The 22,083-nt window shown below is 37.3% G+C and overlaps 2 protein-coding genes across 5 annotated transcripts in view; one reads left to right on the top strand and one right to left on the bottom strand.

Annotated features, from left to right (window-relative positions):
* Positions 1–937: 937 nt before the first annotated feature.
* On the bottom strand, positions 938–4,547 carry srsf2a (serine and arginine rich splicing factor 2a). Of its 3 annotated transcripts, XR_008365608.1 has the most exons (4): positions 4,045–4,547; positions 3,117–3,438; positions 1,778–1,867; positions 938–1,241 (listed from the first exon to the last, which is right to left on the bottom strand). XR_008365608.1 is itself a non-coding variant. In XM_053511009.1 (3 exons), exons 1-2 carry the CDS (start codon positions 4,398–4,400, stop codon positions 3,129–3,131), a joined length of 666 nt encoding a protein of 221 aa, XP_053366984.1. In that variant the 5' UTR covers positions 4,401–4,547; the 3' UTR covers positions 1,506–1,867; positions 3,117–3,128. The 3 variants fall into 3 exon arrangements, 2 of the variants coding, with proteins under 2 accessions (XP_053366984.1, XP_053366983.1); XM_053511009.1 differs by lacking the exon at positions 938–1,241 and having other exon boundaries at positions 1,506–1,867; XM_053511008.1 differs by lacking the exon at positions 938–1,241 and having other exon boundaries at positions 1,506–3,438.
* A 4,764-nt stretch (positions 4,548–9,311) lies between these two features.
* Positions 9,312–22,083, top strand: part of rnf157 (ring finger protein 157) — a 28,059-nt gene continuing 15,287 nt past the window's right edge. For both annotated transcript variants that reach the window (XM_053511000.1, XM_053511001.1), the window contains exons 1-9: positions 9,312–9,798; positions 14,559–14,677; positions 17,645–17,733; positions 17,822–17,968; positions 18,160–18,277; positions 18,930–18,996; positions 19,088–19,131; positions 19,222–19,269; positions 21,929–22,000. In XM_053511000.1, coding sequence (XP_053366975.1) covers positions 9,711–9,798; positions 14,559–14,677; positions 17,645–17,733; positions 17,822–17,968; positions 18,160–18,277; positions 18,930–18,996; positions 19,088–19,131; positions 19,222–19,269; positions 21,929–22,000 — 792 coding nt within the window. In that variant the 5' untranslated portion in view covers positions 9,312–9,710. The remainder of the gene's footprint in view (positions 9,799–14,558; positions 14,678–17,644; positions 17,734–17,821; positions 17,969–18,159; positions 18,278–18,929; positions 18,997–19,087; positions 19,132–19,221; positions 19,270–21,928; positions 22,001–22,083) is intronic.

The raw sequence follows: 22,083 nt of genomic DNA, 5'->3' as shown, positions 1-22,083 counted from the left end.
GGGGCACTTTATCATGGCTGACCCTGGACTCTGACCCCGACTTTCTAGCTGGAATATGTGGGGGGGGGGGACAAAAAAAAAAATTTCCCTGTGCTGTAAGGTATGACGATTCAATTTTATTTATTGAGTGCTTTTAACAATAGTCATTGTTTCAAAGCAGCTTCACAAAAATCGAATCTTATCTTAGGACATTAAAACTATTTTATGTACTAGTACCTAGCAAGTATTCAAAAAGCTTTACTTAAAGACTTAAGTATTTAGCTAAAAGTTATACAATATACAGCTAATAAATGTTTTGTCATGTAAAGTCACTTCAAGTAGAGGACTTTTGCTTTAATTCTGATAATTGACCAAAAAAAAAAAAAAAATTTAATCATGAACCTGTAACTTGCATGCTCACAATAGTGCAAGTTATGTAGGGCAAAAAACTGAGATCAAAGTCACAAATCAGTTTCACAAGAGGAAAAAAGCACATACATCCATGAACATGTTTTTCATTATTTGGTAGAATTTATAGACCTTTATGTAAAAAGCTGGGTGGAACTATATACACATCAATATACTTTATAGCAAAATGAAACTTTGTAACTTCTTGGTCTTATAGTAACATGGGCCATTAAAAGGTCAAGATTTACATCATTTGGGGGGGTGGGGATTACTAGTTCCACAAAACGATCATGGCTTCTAAGCTGTGGCTTCAAAAAAGTCACATAACGCACTTTATAGACACTACTTATACTCTTGTGGGGGGCTGCAAACAAACCCAGAAATCTATGGTTATGGTGTACTCATCTTACCCAACACATCTATAAAAATAAGTCTCACATTACAAACTTACCATAAATACCAAAATGTGCCATCTGTCCACGCAATACACCAAAGTGGAATTTTTCCTGTGCTAAATCATTATTGTAAGAACCACAAGCACACTGAAGCATTAGCACAAAAAAAAGGTTTATTAGCATTCACGGAGCTTACAGCTGATACGTTTCCACAGAGTACAAACGCTGCAATTGAAAGCGTGATCATGTTGGTGCACTACCTCCCAATGCGTAAATTAATCGAACGAAAGGTTTGCAGGAAGGACCCGCGCAGGTCATTCTGCTGCAGCTTTAAAAACCGTCAAATCAAGGCGTTACACGGGAGCAATCAGGAGAATACTGGAAACAGCCAAGCACTCTGCACTGCAACACGCCACCTTAACAGCTAACCAGCAATACTCAACTGCTGCGCAACTGCGCCTAGTGCACAAAAGATACACAAGGGAGAGCATTAGAAAATGACATATGTCAAATTAGCAGTTACACAGAAAAAAAAAATCCAGACTCAAGAGGCGGGGAATGAGATTTCACATGAAAAGCATTTGTCCAAATTTTGAGTTACTTGCATGTGTTAGGGCTAAACACCTGACCAGAGTCTTCATACAGACATGAAAAAAAAAATATATCAGCTTTATTACATTACACATTTGAGTACACACTGCATTAAAGAAAAGACGTAATGGATTGAATAAAATGAACTTACTTTATTGGCTGAGAGATTACTTACATGAAGTACTAAACAAATGCACAAACTAGCAAGAAAAAAATTAAAAATCATAAAGGAGAGAGAAAAAAAAAATCCACCTAAGAATCTCACTTAAGCGCAAACATTCAATTCAATATGATCACACACTTCAAAACACGGTACAGAAAATTCTGGTCAACTGAAGAAATGCAAAAAAAGGGGAAAAAAAAGGTTTTTTTTAAAAAAAGATGTAGACCGAGTTTGCAACAACCTTTTGGTCTGATAAGGTGAATTTATTAATCCTCAGATGGACTTTTCCTTTCGGTGTGATCCTCGGAATGAAGACTCATTCATCTGACATCTAGGAAAGAAAAGAGTCAGTGAGTTTTAAAGAATTTAGGGCATTATTTAAGGCTCATAGCTTGTGTATTTCCAATACTTCCATAAAAGCAGCATTAGTTGCATTCACTTTTGCCCACCTTCAAATGTATATTTAAAAAAAGGAGAGAAAGGTAAAAAAAAAAAAAAAAACCTTTTACACTCGTCTAGTGAACAACGAGTTGTGTTGTAAAGTTGCTCAACTTAATGGGTTAACCCTAAATGGCGTTGAGTAACCAACAAAATGAGAAAAACCTGGGGGGTAGGGGATGCGTTTCTGAAAGCAACTCTAAGACGTCAGCAAATGCTGAAAATAAATGAAATTACTGTAGAAGTGTCATACGTGTGTTACTTTGCTGACTCCTTTGCACGGGCTTTGAGAAAGCATCCAGCTTTTTTTTTTTTTTTGGTCTGTCCTGCTTCCGTCTAGGAACAAGGAAGATGGAAAAAGGCCTCGGTCCGTCGTCCTTCAAACGTACCTCAACACCACCTCAACACTCAATGAGACCGACCTGCTCCATAGCAACCGCCAAGCAGCAGCAGGCAGCCAATGGTCGGACCACACACTAACTGCTCTCAAACTGCCCCCAAACTCCTCTTTTGCATACAGGAATCAGCAGCTTGGAGGAAAGAATTCCACATTAAGGTAAAAACGTTTACCACCCACAATCTATTGCAAATAAAAAAACAAAACAAAAAAAATACTTACGGGTTTACCTGCCATGGCTCTGAAACCAGGTTCCAGTTGTGCTTTTTTATATATATATATATATATATATACACATTTTAACGCTTTTTACTAGTGCATTGCCAAGGCACAAAGCACTACCCCAAAGTAAACCTTAATCATTCCTACACATTCCCTTTCCTCCCTAAAATAGCTCATTATTGCTGAGAAATTTGTCTGGGTTCTTGGCCTTTCTTTTGTTTTTTTTTGCAGAAACAGGGAATATTATTAGTTATATTCTATGTTTCAGTATTTTTCCAGTTTACAGATTAATTTCTTTGACCAGAACAAGAACCCTAATTGGACTAAAAGGCAAATCAGTAAACTAAGCCATAATCCTTTGAAGGCAACTGGGAATGTTCTTCTGGTTGGGGGAATTTAATGACAACGTTTAGCTTACTACTTCGATATATGGTTTTGGATTAAGAATACTCCAATAAACCCATAAATTTAAACCTGTGCAATTTAAGACCCCGAATTCACTTTCCTACAGATGTGCGTTTACCTGAACTCGGGCTCACGACTCCTGTGCGGTTCCGTTGGCCTCGGGAGATTTGGGTCTGCTCCTGGACCGGGACCTCGACTTGGATTTGGACGCTCTGTTCGAGCGGGGACTGCGACTCCTAGACGGAGACTTGGACTTAGATCTGGATCGGGACCTGGAAGGGGACTTAGACTTCCTCCTGCGGGGAGTGCGGCTCTTGGAGTGGGAGCGAGACCGAGAGTAGGACCTGGATCTGGACCGGCTGTAACGAGACCTGCTTCGGGATCGAGAGCGGCTCCTGCTTCGGGATCGGCTGTGTCCTCTCTTACGCCGGGGACTGCGACTGGAAAACACACAAATACACTCAGTACAACAATGAAATAAAACTAAAACTAGCCCTGTGGTTAAACTATAGCGCGCGACACAATGCATTCGAAGCTGTCTAGTTAGCATTATTTGCTAAAAGAAAAAAATAATAATCGGAATAGGAGAAAAACAACGTTTCAAAAAAATACCACAAGGAGACACTGCTCCTGACATGCTGTGTTACCCCTAGATCGGTTCATGACAAGTGTTTTTGTGGATAATCTTAAGTACGACTCGGCCTTGTAGGCCGCATTCGCACCGCGCTGGTAGTTTCCAGGAAACCGCCTCAATGGCGCTCCGGTTTGGTCGCCCGCTCAGGAAACCCCGAGGATCGAAATTGTTTACTGGGCCAAACCTGCATTAAATGTCTCCGAAATAATTACTATAATGAAAATAATGCTAGAAAGCTACATTTAATTCAATAACACGAATAACAATGAAGCATAAGAATGAATACTTATATTATGACCACGCCATGTTCAACAGGCGGCCATTTGGATTTTGGCCTTTCTCTAGTTAACCGTTCTACACAAAAAAAAGCCCCTCGTGTTTGCGGCCACATGTTTGTCATTAAGCTACCGACCTGCGGCTCCTCCGTCCGTATCCGCCGTATCTGCGAGGCGGTCCCCCGCGGCGGCCATAGTGCGAGTCCGGCGGTCTTCCGTAGCGCGCCATTTGCACGCGCAGCTCGCGCCCGTCCAGCAGCGCGCCGTCCATGGCGTCCATCGCGTCCTCGGCGTCCCGCTTGTCGTGAAAGCGCACAAAGGCGAACCCGCGGCTTTCCTTCGTGTACCGGTCTCTCGGGATGTACACGTCTCCGACGCGACCGTACTTCTCGAAAACGCGCCGAAGCGTCTCGGGCGAAGTCCGATAAGTCAGGTTGTCCACTTTCAGCGAGGTCATGCCCTCGACGTCGGGCGGAGGCCTACCGTAACTCATCTCTGCTTTTCAGCTCTTTACTCACCTTTTAAAACTGACAAAGCGTAAATATCATCGAATGAAAAACCACGTAGTAGACAAACACGGTCAGCCTGCTCGAGACACACAAACGAACACGCTGCGCGCCTAAACCTAAAATGGCGGCAAACAGACATCCGGGGCGGGTCTATTACAGCAAACGGAAGTCGGGGGGGGGGGGGGGGGGGGCATGTCGGTATGTCAGACTTACTGGGCATCATATTTTGAGTTTTGTATTGTAATTTTTTTGTGATAAATAAAAAAGAGGTTTTAATTTTATGGCTGATTGGTGTATACCCAGTGGCAAAAGTATTTGCCACTTCCTGATTTTTTTTCTTGCATATTGTTCACACTTAAATATTTCAAATCATTAAAGAAATTTGAATATTGCACAAAGATAATCAGATTAAATACAAAATGCAATTTTTAAGTGATTGTTTTATTTATTAAAGGAAAAAAGTATCTGGGGTTGCTTTTCAGGAACCATAAGTCCTTCAGTCTACCAGACAATCCTGCAAGAGAATGTCCGGACATTGGTTTCTGACCTCAAGCTCAAGCGCACTTGGGTTATTCAGCAGGACAATAATCCGAAACACACCTGCAAGTAAAGTGCACCTCTGAATGATAAAAAAAAAAAAAAAAAAAAAAAAAAGGTTTTGGAGTGGCTTAATTAAAGTCTGGACATGAATCTGATTGAGATGACCATAAAACAGACTGTTCATGCTCAAAAACACTAGAGTATGGCTTAGTTGTTAAAAAACAATTCTGTAAAGAAGAGTGGGCCCAAATTCCTCCACAGCGATGTGAGCAACTTATTGCCAGTTATCACAATCTTTTGATTGCAGTTGTTGTCAACAAGGGTGGGGACACCCAGATATTAGTTTTAGGGTTTGTATTTTTGCATAGGATCAGGCAGGTTTGGACAGCTTTTTTCTCATTAATAAATGAAATCATTATTTACAAACTGTATTTGTATCTATCTTTGTGTAACATAAAAAATTGTTTGACGATTTTAATTATTTACGTCTGACACTTGGCACGGTACATAATTATAATATCTAAATACGTATAATATCCACATAATGGTAGCACAACAGTATGATACAAATATATAACCTGCATATTCACCCAATATTAATTTTACAGTGTAGACTATACCTTTTGTTATCTGCAGATTTTTTATGATCCTATGAGATAAGAATCAAAATAATTCAAAGCCTGCACATGCATAATCAGATTTAAATAAATATCAGTTCACACTTTATGTTCATATTTTTTTAATATTGCTGTTTTGAATATTAGAAAAATAACTCTCTTCTTTCATAATTTTCCATTTCGTTTAACCAATTTCCTGTATGGTTTTACATTTTGACTTTCTTAAAAAATATTGGATGTAACTGATATGATATATTGAACTGTAATCATAAAAAAAGTTGTAAGTATCAATCCTTAAAAAATGCTTTTTTCATGAAAGTAAAAAAGATCAAAGGAAGTAACTTGAATCACACATATTCTACAACATTAAAAGTAATTCTAAACTTATTTAAATTGTGTTGTGGCAGCAATGAGTATGTGCTTGTGAATGTAGACAGACAGACAGACAGACAGAAAATAAATCATTGGCAAATTCATGTGGTATAAAAGGCTGGATATTTGCGAATTGTATGTTAGAGTTACCCTGCTTTGCCCAGGTTGCCCCATGCATTTTTCCACTTACATGGTGGTTAAATATTAGTTCTGTTCATTGCTGCCATGATTAAAGCTGACCTTGTATTCTCATGCCTAACCAAAACTCTTATAGACATTAAATTGTATTTCTGATCTGAATAAATTAGATGCACACATTCACTTTTTCTTTAAAGTTTACTGAAATGTGAGATGCCTAGGCAAATATTATTTCATAATAAGTTGATATTATGGCTAATGATAACTGTAGCGCAAACTAGGCATCACCTATTACACCTCACTGCCCCGTTGAGCTTTGTGCCCAATACGATTTTTGCTGTATTACTATGCAAAAGCGTGCTTTGTTGGGTTTAAATTATGAATATGATTACAGTGATGCAGCACAGCAGGCTTCATTTTATTTGGCTCTTGGTTTTGTTATAGTTACTGACAAACCCTGCAGTGCAGGGGTTTTTTTTAGCTCCCCAGTAAGCCTGAGCCAGCCAAGTTTTGATTTCTGTCATGGATTTTAATTTACTCTAGAGGTCCCCTATGCAGTTGTACAGGCTAAATTTAGGTTAATTAGAATTAAAAAAGTAAAAAATAATCATAATAATAATAATTTAAGAAATTATATGTGAATGCATGATGTGAAAACTTGTGATGGTGTAATGAAGAGGAGATGAGGGGTTTTTTTGTGACTATGATGTGCTGCACTGCTTGAAAGATTAATATATTTAATTTTCACAGACAAATTGTTGTTAGGAGAATACCAATTATAAGTTGAATAGAACATCTCGAACAGTTACTGATTACTTTAGTGAAGTTATAAGGTGGTTGGAAAATAATTTACCAGCTGGCAAAGATGATCTTTGACTAGGTTACTATGAGATTTGGCACCTGGTTGGCAGCTGGTTAGCTCAAGCTGGATTTATTTCAGCTGGGTTCTCCATAACATGCATTCGTAAACCTTTTATAGTAATAGAACTTTTAAACCGTAAAATAAACTCAGATGTCAGTGCAGATTTATTTCATGATCATTATTTAAATTAGTTTTTTTTTAAGCCCTAAAAGTTTCTATTCTTTTTTTTTTCACCAAGAGAACATTTGAGTGTCTCAAGTCAGGATTAAACCCTTTTTAGTTCACAGGACCAAGCAGGCTCCTAGCTAAAAAGAGCCCAGTACTAAAACATATAGTAGTGATTGCTAAACATAATATCTGTCAAGATACTGTATGAACGGCACTGTCTATCCCCCAAAAAATCAACATTGATCTCTTATAAATGAACAGTGGAGTTAAGCAGAGCTATGAACTGGCTCCAACTTTCTTGTCATTTCAAGACTCCCCAGCAATGGAAGAAGCAGTGGAGAGCTGTTTAACTTTTAAATAAAGGCTAAAGAGATGAAAATTCTGATTAGAGAGCTGCTGTTTACAAAGAACATATCAACAGGATGGAAAATGATCACTTCCCAAATGATGTAACTGCCTGTTGGTTCTTGAAATGTCAACAGACCAGCATGCCATTACCATGATATCCACGAGGGCGACATGTGGCTTTTGACATCAAGCCGAAGTCATGGAAAGTTATGGAAATGGGCTGAACAGACTGAACATGGTCTGAACAGACTGAGGGAGGCCTGCCCTCCAACATGCAACAACGACAATTGACCAGAAGAATGAAGAGGTGTGGAAGGAGAGAAGACTCAGATGGTGACCCTGTTTGGTAATCGGAGAGAAAATCACAGTTGAGAAATCGAAAAAGTAAATCAGATAAAGATTAAGTTTTGTTTTAGATTACAGTAAATAACTAACATTATAACACTGCCATGATTAACACACTTCAGCACTGTTATTTCATCAGTAAAAATATTAAGTTATTCCAGTAAAAATATGTAGTTTAGATTTCTAATTAATATCTATTGGTGCATTTGTTTACATTGTACAAGTAGCTCATTAATAGCTTATTTTAAAGTAGACTTTTACTCACCATTCTAATTTCACTTATGGGTTAGGTTAAATTTCAGTCAAATATGTAAGTACTGCAAAAGTTTCATTACATTCTATCCAGCGGTCGATTTATGACACAGATTGACACATGTGCAGTATGCTGTCAAAACTTGAGGTTAATAATCTGGCACATAACTGTTCATAATATCCTTTCTACTCAAAATTTTAATTGAAAATTAAAATACCTTAGGACTGTCATTAAATTCTGACCAGCCAGTTATCTGTGACACTGTGACAAAATCTGGCTGGACAGACAGAATTTTTTTCTGAGACTGTCCTCCAATGTATGAAACGTTAGGACATCATTAGGACATCAAGATCAAATTCTGACCAATGTACAGTACAGACAATATCATTCGTTTATGAATATAGATGCCACAAACACAGGTGCAGGCTCTGACTCACTCACTCATCTTTTATACCGCTTTATCCTGTATTCAGGGTCTCAGGGACCTGGAGCCTATACCAGGAGATTTAGGGCACAAGGCGGGGTACAATCTGGACAGAGTGCCAATCCATCGCAGGATGCACACACACATACTCACACACAATTTGGAAATTTTAGGATCCAATTAGCCTAACCTGCATATCTTTGGACTGTGGGAGGAAGTTGAAGTACCCGGAGGAAACCCACCAAGCACGGGGAGAACATGCAAACTCCATGGGAATCGAACCTGGCTGGGAATTGAACCCGGACCCCAGAGGTGCAAGGCGACAGTGCTAACCACTACACCACCGTGCCGCCCAGCTGCAGGCTGCTTTATTAATTGTAGCCAAACTGTGGGAGATGGATTTATAGCATATTGCAAAAATGATGCATAAAAAATCATACTGATACTCTTACATATATTGTTATATAATATTTGTGGTTTTATAGGAAACATTTGACTTAAGGAAACCATGCCTAAAATGTTATTTATCAGTTTGTACTAGTGTTTTATTCTTTAACAGAATTGATTTAATTCGTTTTGCAGTGAAAGGAATGAAGTCTGGAATAAATAAATATATCAGAGAATATCGGAGTCTTTACAGCTGTGAGAACTGAGGAAATACAGTATGACTGGTGATGTGTAATAATGAAGGGATGATGTGTATATGTATGTGTGTGCGTGTGTGTGTGTGTGTGATCGTGGTGGTGGTGGTGGCTTGGCTGCACTGCAGTGCTCTACAGATTTGGGAAGGTCGGCTCCACGGTGTGACGTCAGGAGGAGAAGCGGCCATTAGGGTTCGGAAGCAGCGCGTAAAAAGCCCGAGCATCAGCGCGCGCAGTCCGGACCGGACACGATGAACAAGAGAACGGGCTGATCCGCGGAACCCCGTCTCTGTTACCGAGAAGCGGCTTTGTTCCGCAGCAGCAGGCGGACTGAAGCATGCCGCTGCGAGCCAAGAGGTAGCTATAAAGGAGCAGAGAGACAGGAGAGAGAGAGAGAGAGAGAGAGAGGAGCAGAGCAGGGGTTTAGGGACAGGAGCTGAACAAGGAGCCGGAGGTCTCCGAGGACGCGCTCAGGACCGAGGACATCTCAGAAGCCGTGCGCAATCAGGGGTTCGGTTCTGAAGGGAGAAGAGAGCACCAGACTGCGTTTTGGCTTCCACCTGAATGTTCATCTGCAGCAGAGATAATGGGAGCTTTAACCAGCAGACAGAACGCTGGAGTGGAGGAGCTGGACATCCCATCCAACTCAGTGTACAGATACCCACCCAAGAGCGGTAAAGAAAAGACCATGACTGTTACTTATTCATACATTTAAATCTATTATTATAACATATAAACCTTACATATAGACATATACCCACACAGATACTGGATACTCTTTTTTAATACTACTACTACTACTACTACTAATAATACCTAGTAGTAGTAATCATCTTATATTATTAATAATTATATGTATGCAAAAAATAATTTAAATAAAAATAAACCTACAGAACAATATAATAAAAAAATTGAAAAGCAATACATGTATTATTATTATTATTATTAATTAGTAAGAGTAATATTAATTATTAATAATGATATAACTACATAAATATAATAATTATTATATGATAGACTTCATTTTTAAAACTAATTTCGATGATTATAAAATATTTAAAACAAAAAATAAATAAAGGAAAGTAAATAAAATACATGTTAGTATTAGTGGCAGTGAACTTGTAATCGTAAATGGATTTTTTTTATTTTTAAAATGCAGTGTCATTTAAAATCATTATTAATATTGTTGAATTATTAGCATCAGTGATTTTTATTGCTATTTTCTGTCATATGTGGCTGAACTAATTATTACATAATTGATTATCGTAACACAATCTTTATTATTATTATTATTGTAGATATAATAAAAAACAAACAAAGGAATGACGCCAGTATATATTTGGTTCAATTCTTACTCTGATAATCCACCAGAACTAATCAGATGGAAGTTACTCCCCACCATATGCCACCCCCTCGCCACACTGCACCGCACCGCACCACACCACACCACACCACACTTAGTCAGGTTGTCACAATTGAAGCGGACTGCTCTGTACCAGCTGCTTTTGACGGGAATCATTCCCTGACTTGGAAACGGTTCAAATATTCAGAAGTAACAGTCAGCGCAGTGGTGGTGTGTTTTACCACTTTACCTTCAACTGTACATCAGAGCATCTAAACGCTAGTGTCACTACAATACTGATTTCATGTAATTACTGTTATTCGTTGTTGTGACAGCAGTGTGCTGTCATGTCACATGTCAGTGTGAATGTGTGTGACTCATAGACTATTAGCTCACACACTGTGTGAGAGATTGCATGGATACTGCATACTGTACCGGACTGCAGATTACTAATTTACATAAACGAAATAAAAGGTTTTGTCCTGTATTTTGTTAACTATTTTCAGAAGCAATTAATTCGCTCAGACATGATCTTAAATGGGATGTCAGGGCAATAGTGTGTATTAAACTACCAGCCTTGCTCCATTGGGGCGTGATCCATTTTACCTGCTCGTTCATCCGTCTCTTTGTTCTTCTCCATGACAGTTCATTCTTTATCCTCTATCTGTGCTGTCCTATGACTCAATTCCCACTTCAGCTTCTCTGTGGCTGATTAAACAACAAATTGTTTCCCCCCAGGATAGTGCTGCTAAACCTATAAATCACATTCTAACTATGGTACAAAATATCTGTAATAGTATTACTGCAAACTGACGTGTGCTTTATTCATTTAGTATTAAGCACACGTCAGTTTGCAGTAATATTCCCGGGGGAACATTTTTACTTTGCAAAAGTCACTGCTATCTCAACAGATGTACTAGAATAAAAGCATGAGAATTAGCAGATGGCGAAACAGGAATACCTACTCCGAATAATCCTATCAGCATATTATCTTTTGTTTTCCTGCACATGGTTTTGTTTTTTCAAGAAATCTTAGCGCACAGTGATTAAGGCTTGTCATAAGCATAGCATGCAGTGTCAATAAATTTGTTCACATGTATTGTTCTTGTATCTCATTGTTATGCACTTCCTTCACTTCCAATATATAGATAAATGTTTAGTCAGAGGAGTTAACTGTCAAATGCAGTAAGAGTAAGTTTTGACACTGATTTCAAGTTGAGTATCACTTGTCATTTTAGCACTGCATACTATTTTCAACCGGATTTGTTTTTCTGTATCTTATTTCCTAAAATTTATTTATAGTAGGTTATTTTTGTCCTTGTTCTGTCTGTGCCAGTGTCCTCTCATTGATTTGTTTTCTATCCTTTTCCTATTTGTAAAGCTGCTTTGCAACAGTGACTATTTTAAAAGTGCTATACAAATAGAAATGAATTGAATTGATTTTAATTGAATTAAATTGAATTTGTGATCACCCGTTCTGTATAGGGTGATAGGGGCTTTCCCAATTTTCCGAATATGATCCCAAAGTGGTATGATGCCGATTTTTTAGAGAGATCGTCGCAAACTTTTATGACTTTTTTGTCATATACCAGTTTGGGAGAAATCCTAAGCAACACCAAAAACATTGACCATGGTCAAATTTGAACTTGAGGGACTAAAAACCATTGTAGCAGCTTGTATGGTATTTGAAAGTGGATTGGATTAGTTTTAAGAACACGATTGTAGGATTGTAGAGTCCAAAAACATCTCTAATTTCTTGTTTAGTCATGATGTGGACAATGGCTAAATTTACTCCTGTGCAGTACTGACTAGTGTGTCCTTATACTGTAGATACTAAATCTATGGCTAAATCTAACCCTGCAAACTTCATCTTAGTCTTTCAGCTGTTTCCTTTCAGGGGTAGCCACAGCGAATAATCTAACCCTATCCTCTGCATCCTCTTCTCTCACACCAACTAACTTCATGTCCTCTCTCACTACATCCATACATCTCCTCTTTGGTCTTCCTCTAGACCTCCTGCCAGGCAGTTCCAACCTCAGCATCCTTCTACCGATATATTTACCATCTCTCCACTAAACAAGCCCAAACCACCTCTGAATCACTGAATCTCCAAAACATCTAACATGGGTTGTCCCTCTGATGGACTCATTCTTGATCCTATCTATCCTTGTCACTCCCAGATAAAACCTCAACATCTTCAGCTCTGCTACCTTCAACTCTGCCTCCTGGCTTTTCTTCAGTGCCAATGTCTCTAAGCCATAGAGCATTGCTGGTCTCACCACTGTCTTGAACACCAGTCCTTTCACTCTCACTGATACTCTTTTATCACACAACACCCCGGATACTTTTCTCCACACGTTCCAACCTGCCTGCAGACGCCTCTTTAACTCTTTTCCACACTATCCAACCCTGAAAACTAAACTAGTAACTAGAATAGTAACTACTTAATAGTATGCTGTAATCATAGAAGTGAAGGGCAGTTTCAAAACTTAAGTTTAAGGTATTTAAAACCAGACATCCAGATACAGGTGAGAAATCATAGCAATTTTTGACATTTAGAATGCATAGCAAATTATAAGGTATAGCTGGTTCTTTGAAGGTTTATTGATGTTTCTTGACAGTTCGGCATGGGTTTAGTGCGAATCATAGGTGGTTACAACTATTAGTACATCAGACTATATCGTAGCTAATGCATGGCCAATTCAGTTTGGCATGCTCAAGCAGAAAGCTAATGTCTGTAATGATGGAAAGCCCCATTACTCTTTGACTAGTTTGTCTACGAATAACATGCAGTTTATTTGCTTATGTCTAAGCTTTAATTTTTCACAATTTTGTGCCATTAAACATCTTGCCTTTACTATTTTGAGACACATAATAGACTACCCTCATTTAACACTGATTGTCTGTATTTTGACTCCTGCTGTTATGATCAGTGAATTCACCCCTAATAAACATGCACTTGCCTCAAGTGATGGGAATAATATGTTATCGTAATATTTTATTAGTAATTAGTAAAATAACTCATAACTTTTTTAATATAGGAGTGCAGCAATAGTAATGTTAGTAATTAGTAATATAATATTAACATAAATAATAAGTAGCGCAAATGTCCATAAATTTTGTGTTAATATTCGGGAAGTCGTGGATCAAGCCTCTGCATTTTGGTGCATCCTGTTGAAAGCAGACTGTTTCATTTTAAATTTTATAGCATGATCAAAGTCACTCTATCATAGACATTTCTTAAGATATATATGCACTTTTTGTCTACTCTATGGTGACATCGTCACACGTAGTTATTTTTTTCCAATTTGGCTTAGAGTAGTATTTAATAATGACTAATTACAAATGGAAAGTCGAAGTTCGTTTAAAGAATTTGTGTGCACACAATTCTTTAAACGAATTACTAATGACAGAAAAAACATTAATGTAAAATTTAATTATGTCTGCTAGCTATAGCCTACTTAAGTAAAACTAATGCAACATTAATGTGTTAGATAGTAACTAGAATATAGTACTGTTATATAAAGAAAATAAGTAAAAAATAACTTGCTATTTTATTAGCAACTAGCACATCATTTTTGCCAGTATTTATTTGGCACCTCAAAATAATATAAATACTTAAATTATTGACAAACTCTACATAAATTCCCAGCTCTGCATATGTTACCTGTAATAAATTGCCGACTTTTGCAGTTGAATAATTGCGCAGTTCCATTTTTTTGTGATTAATTGTGCAGCACTAATGTAGAGTTGTAGTACACTAACTAGTATACAACATACTCAGACATTTTGACGTCCCTGAGGTTGTTTTAACTATAAAAACTGTATTTAGTTTGTAATTTATTAAATAATATTGAACTAGTTAAAGGAAAAGATGGAGTTTTTTATATTAAAATAAAATTACAATACTTTTTTTTTTTTACAAATTACATCAAATAATATTTTTTTCGGGAAAGTGTGTCGTTGCGACAGTGTTATGCTTGTGTTCAAATTAACCTTATTAAAATTATATTTCAAAAATAAATCACTTGCTTAATTTTGGCCTGTTAGTATTTTTCATGAGTCTGATGTTTTTTTGTTATTGTTGTTCAGGAAGTTACTTCGCCAGCCATTTCATCATGGGAGGAGAAAAGTTTGATTCGACCCATCCTGAGGGTTACTTGTTTGGAGAGAACACAGATCTCAATTTCCTGGGAACCAGACCAGTTACAGTAAGATGTTTAATAATGACATAAACAAGACAGCACAGTAATAATAGACAGGAGGAAGACTGCAATACAGTTTAATAAGAATAAAAAGGTGGATATACATTGCAGTATTTCACTATCATGTGGGCAGAAACATTCCATTCACCATGGATTTTATCACCTGTTTTTCTGCACAATCTTGCTTCAGTGTTTTATTATTTAAGTCAGTAAATAAAGATAAAAATGTGAATCAGTACTGATTACAAAGATAATGGCTTCAGTAATATGATCTAGCCTCGACTACTTAGCTTTCTGTTTATGTCAGTTCCATTATCCTGTACAGTTCTACACGATTAACTACAACACAGTTACCTGGGAGGAGCAAGTTGGAAAAATGCAGCTAATAATTTCTCGGCTATGATAACAATAATTATGTGGTTTATAGTTACACTCTGTAAATTATCAATAAATAATCTATCATTTATTTATATATGTATAAAATAATCAATTTATTTCAAATGTACACTACTCTAACTTAATATTACAAAAAAACATTTGCACTAATTAACATATATTATGTATTTCTAATATTCAAAGCTACTGTAACTACCAGTGCAATTTTAAGTAGGAAAGGATCTATTATAGACCATGCCAAATGTTATGAGTAAGTGATAATTTAATCAGTCCCACATGCCAGGTCTGCAAATATCTGCAGCTCTGGTGCACATTCCTGGACGGGGATTAAAATTACACTTAAATTAATTTGGCACTACTAACTCACTATTTAAATTTCTTTTTTTTTTGGTTGCTTCATTTTGTGGAAAACCCGCTCCTGATGATGGTTAATACAAAGCATTTTAACGACATCTGAACATGCAGAAAATGTATATTTTTAAAATGCTTTCTTGGATTATATACAGCAGGAAAAGTATTGCTGATTTTACGAAATTCTTAATTAATGATGTAATATTCAAACATAGTTATTTTTATATGTGTCTTTTTTCACAGTTATATCACAGTAATTTGTAGATAATTAGGTGGAGATAAAGTTAAAGGGAATATGAGCTTACAAAGAAAAATGAGGGCTATATGATTAGTCAATTAATTAAAAAAGGGCAGCATATTTTAAATAAAGCCCTGTCTTTCTTTTGATACCTTTTAGGTATTACTGATATAATCAAAGTTAACATCATTACAGTAAGTGCTTATTATCTCATGGAGGCTTTTGGTATACCCCGATCAGCCATAACATTAAAACCATTAACATTAAAACCACCTAGGTTTTTGGTTCTCTTTATGTGGCTCCGGGCCCTCAGGGCTGTCTTACCAGGACGCTGGCAGTGGATCCTTTGGGTGCTGTGGAATGTGGGGAAGGGCCTCCGGAGATCAGACTTGTTTGTCCGCACATTCCTTGGGAGCCTAATCGGACTGGGATTTAGGAAGTTTGGAGGCTGAGTTGGCAGCCTTGGGCTCTTTGTCCGCTGTGCCCTGTGTGCAATGGGCTGTGGTGCACTGGGTGTTCTGGTAGCGTAGACTTTTCCAGTGATTTTTTTGAGACTTTTCTCTGTAATTTGACCTGATCTTGAACCCAGATCTTCAGATCCTTAAACCAACAACATAGAGCCTTAGCCGCCTTATGTCTTATAAGTGTTATTGCTAATTGGTATATATTTTATGTTATTACTGATATATGAAATGTATTAATATAATATGGGATAACGGCACTATAATAACTGATTTGCACAATACCAGCTACCTTATATTAAATACACTCACTTACTCATCTTCTATATCGCTTCATCCTGTATTCAGGGTAGCGGGACCAGGAATTCAGCCTGGCCAGGAATCAAACCCAGACCCTGGAGGTGCATGGCGACAGGGCTAACCACTACACCATCGTGCCGCCTATATTAAATACAGTGGATATTAATATAGTATAATGTTGGAGACGTCCAATATAATAACCTATTTGCACTACAGTTTTCTAATACCGAGGAAGCTACTTATGGATGCAGTATATCATGCAAAAATGAATTACGACAGGCAGTGAGACAGGACAGGTCCTGACCTAAAAGTTCACAAGTTCACTGCCTTACAATTAAATTTCTCAAATGCGTTTTTCTACAACAAACTACAAACACAGTCATAGATAGGGTTAGTCATAAATCATATTAAAATATGACATAAATCCATTGTGCAAAACAAATGTATAATTCATTATTCGTGTTTTTATTAGTCAATTCTTCTGTTTAAACAGGGTAGATGGATGAAAATGTGCATTAATATAACGCACAATATAATATGTGTATTTTAAACTACAGGATACAGGATGTAAACCCAGTGCTTTTCCAAAAAGTCTGTACATTCTGTACTTTTACGTGCCATAAAAGTGAGGAACATGAGAATGAAACCTTATGATTGCAGGTTTAACAGAAGCAAGACTGTAAAGGAACATTAAAAGCAAAGCGACAATTACTGTATACTAACTGTGCTAACACTATAACAGGACAAAAAAGGGTTTAGGCAAAAAATCCAACTCTCCAAGACAGAACTAGAGCAGAGGCTGAAGGAAAAATGAACAGGTAATGTGACCAGACGAGTCCAGATTGAGCCTGTTCCAGAGCGATGGGTGTGTCAGGGTCACATCATGCAGATTGTCCACTGTACAAGCCTCTGGAGGCAGTGTTATGATCTGGGGTTAGTTGCTCAGGTCAGCTGATGATCTGAATGTACTGACGGACAATAAAAATAACTGTACACTACTGGGAACGTAGAGTTCTGTACAGTGTACTGACTTTGGGAACGTAAAGAAGTGAGCTTAAAGGAGCTATATTTACTGGTTATTTACATTTATTAAACTCAATGGTGGTGACAAGTGAATGTATTGTTGAATACTCTGTGATAGTAGTATACTAGCTTTTCTTTAATTCTGTTAGGATACCTAAGCAGGTCCTATCCTGTTTTAATATTTCTTTTTCGACTCGTCTTTAGTTCCCTTATACCGCCCCACCACCTCACGAGCCGGTGAAGACCCTCCGAAGTCTTGTCAACATCCGAAAAGATACTCTTCGACTGGTCAGGTGGGACCCCCATCCAGACAACACATTTTATGCAGTTGTAAAGTTAACCTCTTTTGGCGAGTCCAAAACACTGAGATTCTATTTCCAGATGTAGCGAAGACATGAAGCTGCCCGGGCACGAGGTCGGAAAGAGCCGCAGTTGCTACAACATTGAGTTTACCTTCGATGCTGATACACCAGTCGCCATCACTATTTACTACCAAGCCATTGAGGAGTTCCACAATGGTGTACCAGTGTGAGTGAAATGAATAGAGGGTAAAAAATTAAAATATACTGTATTTACCCCCCAAAAAAAGGGAAAACCTGGTTGTGACATGTAAGGACTGTTCACTGATGCTTAGCTGTCAGATGGATCGGGTATAATAATAGTCTGATGTTTGGTGCTTTGGGTTGAGGCTCTCTGCTTGTTGTACTGTATATTGACAGATACCTGCCACAGGACAGCTCTCTGAAATCGGAGACGGTGCATTTTAAGAGAGGCGTCTGCCAGCAGTTCTGCTTGCCCTCGCATTCTGTCAATTTGTCCGAGTGGTCAGACGAGGAGGTGAGGTTTTTATCAAAAATACTTTTGCTTAGGTGTGTCTATGTGTAAAGATCGTTTTCACACTTGGGTCTGCGTCCATTTGGACTGACTTGATTACATTAAGTTTGGAATGCTGTAAAAATACATTATAATGTACAAATGCTTTCAAATTGCCATTGTTAAATCAATGGAAAATTTACCGGCTGGCACACTTCCACAAATGATGACTAAACAGAAGAATGTGAACATTAGTAGTATTAGTTTATGTGGATCATCCTCAATAATCATCCAAGGAGCATTAATTTCATATTGATTTGAGTCATGAGGGCAGTGATAAATGCTTAAAGCAGTTAGTTCCTAAGTTACTGATTAGAAGGTTGGGGGTTCGAGCCCCAGCAACGGCATTCAGTGCTATTTTAATACGGTTCACTATGCGGTTTTCCAATTAATTTTCTTTTTTTAAGATGGCCAAACTTGCTAAACTATCAGAAGAGTCAATTTAAAACAAGTCAGTGTGATTGCTAAGGCGTGCATGTTCTCTGGCTTTTAAATTCAAAGTACAGTATTACAATATTTATTCATTTTGTGGAATCCAATCCAAGCACAGAGCTTTTTAATACACTCAAAAATGCACACAAAGAGTGTGTAGTGACACGAGAGTGTTATCTTTCAGCTCTTATTCGACATGGATAAAGAAGTTTTTCCCATGGTGATTCAGGCCGTGGTGGATGAGGGAGACGGTGAGTCGAGTCGTTTCCAATTATCTTTATATTATTGAATCTCTTTTGCACACACATTACTTTTTTAGTTTGTTCGTTTATGTTTCTACAGAACATCTAGGACATGCTCACATTCTTCTTGCCACCTTTGAGAAGGTACGTGTAATTTATAGTTCACAGTAACGTTAGTGTCAACAAAATAAAATAAGTTAAGTGCAATGACTTGTATTTTTCCGCTTTAAATAGCACATGGATGGCACCTACTGTGTCAAACCTCTGAAGCAGAAGCAAGTGGTAAGAGCCCTGACTATGTAATTATTTTAATTATATATGTCATTACATATAATTATACATGTAATATACACATCTACACTGTTTTGTACAGCAGGTAATATATACATTGTGATTTTTGTTCACTGGCCTAATGCAAAAATTTTTTTAAACATTTTTTCAGCAAAACAAGATAACTTGATTTTTGTACCTTTGAGAATAACATTTATTTTTTCAAATGAAGCAAGAAGTATTGCAAAGTGATAGAGAATATTTTGTGCTTTTTGGCTTTCAGTCATAGTGTGTTAAAAAGCACAAATGCCAAAAAATGTCAAAAAAAAAAAAAGTTTCATACAGTAAGCATGAATTTTTTGTGATCTTTCAAAAAAGACAACTCAACCACCCACAGTTTTGGCACACTAGATAAATCAGTGTATGGTTGTGTTTGTGGTTATTTAAGAATACACTTTAGTACCAGTGATATGTTGGTTGAGGTTTAATAAAAAATCTTTTAGTAGTGGCAATCACTAATCAAACTAATCAAAGTAGTGGCAGCAAATAAGATGAAGAAACAAATTGTTGAGTTTTGCTGTACACAAAACCTTTTTAATTACAAAGATTGTGGAAGATCATGATAAACATTATAAGAATTACTTCAGTTTACATCATCAGCCTGTTTCACTTCCAGTTTTAGTTTCACATCAGTAGTTAATGATAGCTTGTTATCTTGTTATTGTTATTGGGGGCAATGTTAGCACAGAGGGCTAAGGCACTGAGCTACTGATCGGAAGGTTGGTGGTTCGAGCCCCACTTCCATCAGGTTGCCGGTGTTGGGCCCTTGAGGAAGGCGTTTAACCCTGTCTACTCCAGCGGCACTGTATCATGGCTGACCCTGTGCTCTGACCCAAGTTACACTGGGATATGCAAAGAAAGAATTTCACTGTGCAGTAATGTATATGTAACAAATAAAGGCTTAACTTATCTTCTTACAGGCATGTCTCTTCTTAAATTAGCTTTTGCAAGCCTTGGAACACATTTAAATGACTTGTAGCAGCTGCTGTGTTCTTTTTTCTTCACAGAAAGTATCATGCTTTGCTCAAAATGTGGAAGTGTAAAGCTTCTAAAAATTAAACGTTTTGTTATAGACAACCTTATGTGTCAGAGAATAATAATTTGCCAAGTCAGAAAAATGATGTTTATAACGTTTTGCTGTCTAACTGCTAATAGATGTTTTAAAAATGATGCGCTTCAACAATTGGAAGGAATGCAAAACCAGAAATACAGCAGTCACCAGTCTACTAAATATTACCAAGTACAAAAATTAGAGGCCCTATTTCACTGTTCATTAGGTTTTCGTTTTGTTGGTTGCGTATCTCCAAATGACTTAAAACAGTTATTAAAATGATGACTTAATATCACTGTGGAAAGGTCCTATATACGGTCCCACTCTAAGCCATGTTTATTTCAATATTTAAGATATGATTTAAAAAAACGACATAATAATTGGACTGCAATAAATAATAATATTGGTTTGGACAGTTTTATATTAGGGTAATAAACTACACTTTATGGGCAAAAATAAATATGAATCCCAGACCATCACACCCATTTTCCTGTGGTTCTTCACCTTAAGGAACTTACAGTCTTCCCTCACTGGAACTTAGATGCCCAAACTTCTTAGCAAGCTCTATAAAGACATGGTGTGTTAAAGTTGGAGTGGAAGAACTCTAGTGTCCTGCATAGAGCCCTGACTGAAATCAACCTCACTGTACACCTTAGGGATATGGAACACAGAATTGGATCTTCGCCACCCAGCATCAGTGCCTGATCTCACTAGCGCTCTTGTAGCTAAACGAACACAAATCCTCACAGCCATACTTTGAAATCTATTGGAATGCCTTTCCAGAAGAGTGGGGGTTGGTAAAACAGCAAAGGAAGACAAGGCTGGAATGGGAAGTTCAATAAGCACATAAGTACTGTAAGCTGGTCAGGTGTCAAATGTTCAGCCATATAGTGTATGTACAGAGTCATGATTTATTAATTCTATTTAATATATTTATAAAGCGCATTTAAAAATGGTCATTGTTACAAAGTGTGCTTTACAGAATTATGGAATTAAGTACGAATGGAGTGAAGAAATATGTATAAACTATAATTATCAGTTTGTCCGCGTGCTCTTTCATTCTGTAGAGCATTTATATTATACATTATACTATATATTTATATATTTATATATTATACTAATATTAACTGATATTAGACGAGAAGGCCTGGCTCACAATATCCATTCCAGTTCATCCCAAAGGTGCTCGGTGGGGTTGAGGTCAGGGCTCTATGTGCGGACCAGTCAAGTTCTTCCACACTAAACTTATCAAACCATGTCTTTATAGTCCTGCTTTGTGCACTGGGGCGGAGTCATGTTAAAATATAAAAAGGGTCTTCTGCATGTTGTTGCCACAAATTTGGAAGCATAGCATTGTCCAAGATGTCTTGATTTCTTGAATCATTAGATTACCCTTTATTGGGGACAAGGGGTCTGATTGAAGCACAAGATTCCTATAATTAACAAGATTTGGCCAAATACTTTAGTCTATATAGTGCATATTTTTGTTGTTACTATTAGAAAACAGGCATGCTAGGCATGTTTTTACGTTCTGATAGTAATGTTTTGATGGTGTTTCAGGTGGATGGTGTTAGTTACCTACTTCAGGAGATTTATGGCATAGAAAACAAATACAACAGCCAGGAAGCTAAAGTAAGTCATTCTTTTGGAAATTGATCATTTTGTGAAAGTTTCTAGTACATTGTTGTTTCCAATACATACAGTAATACGTACAA

The sequence above is a fragment of the Clarias gariepinus genome, chromosome 14 (assembly GCF_024256425.1).
Source record: "Clarias gariepinus isolate MV-2021 ecotype Netherlands chromosome 14, CGAR_prim_01v2, whole genome shotgun sequence".
NCBI classification, from domain to species: domain Eukaryota; kingdom Metazoa; phylum Chordata; class Actinopteri; order Siluriformes; family Clariidae; genus Clarias; species Clarias gariepinus.
The sequence above is the reverse complement of the archived record's forward strand: the minus strand, read 5'-3'. Positions and strand labels throughout refer to the sequence as shown.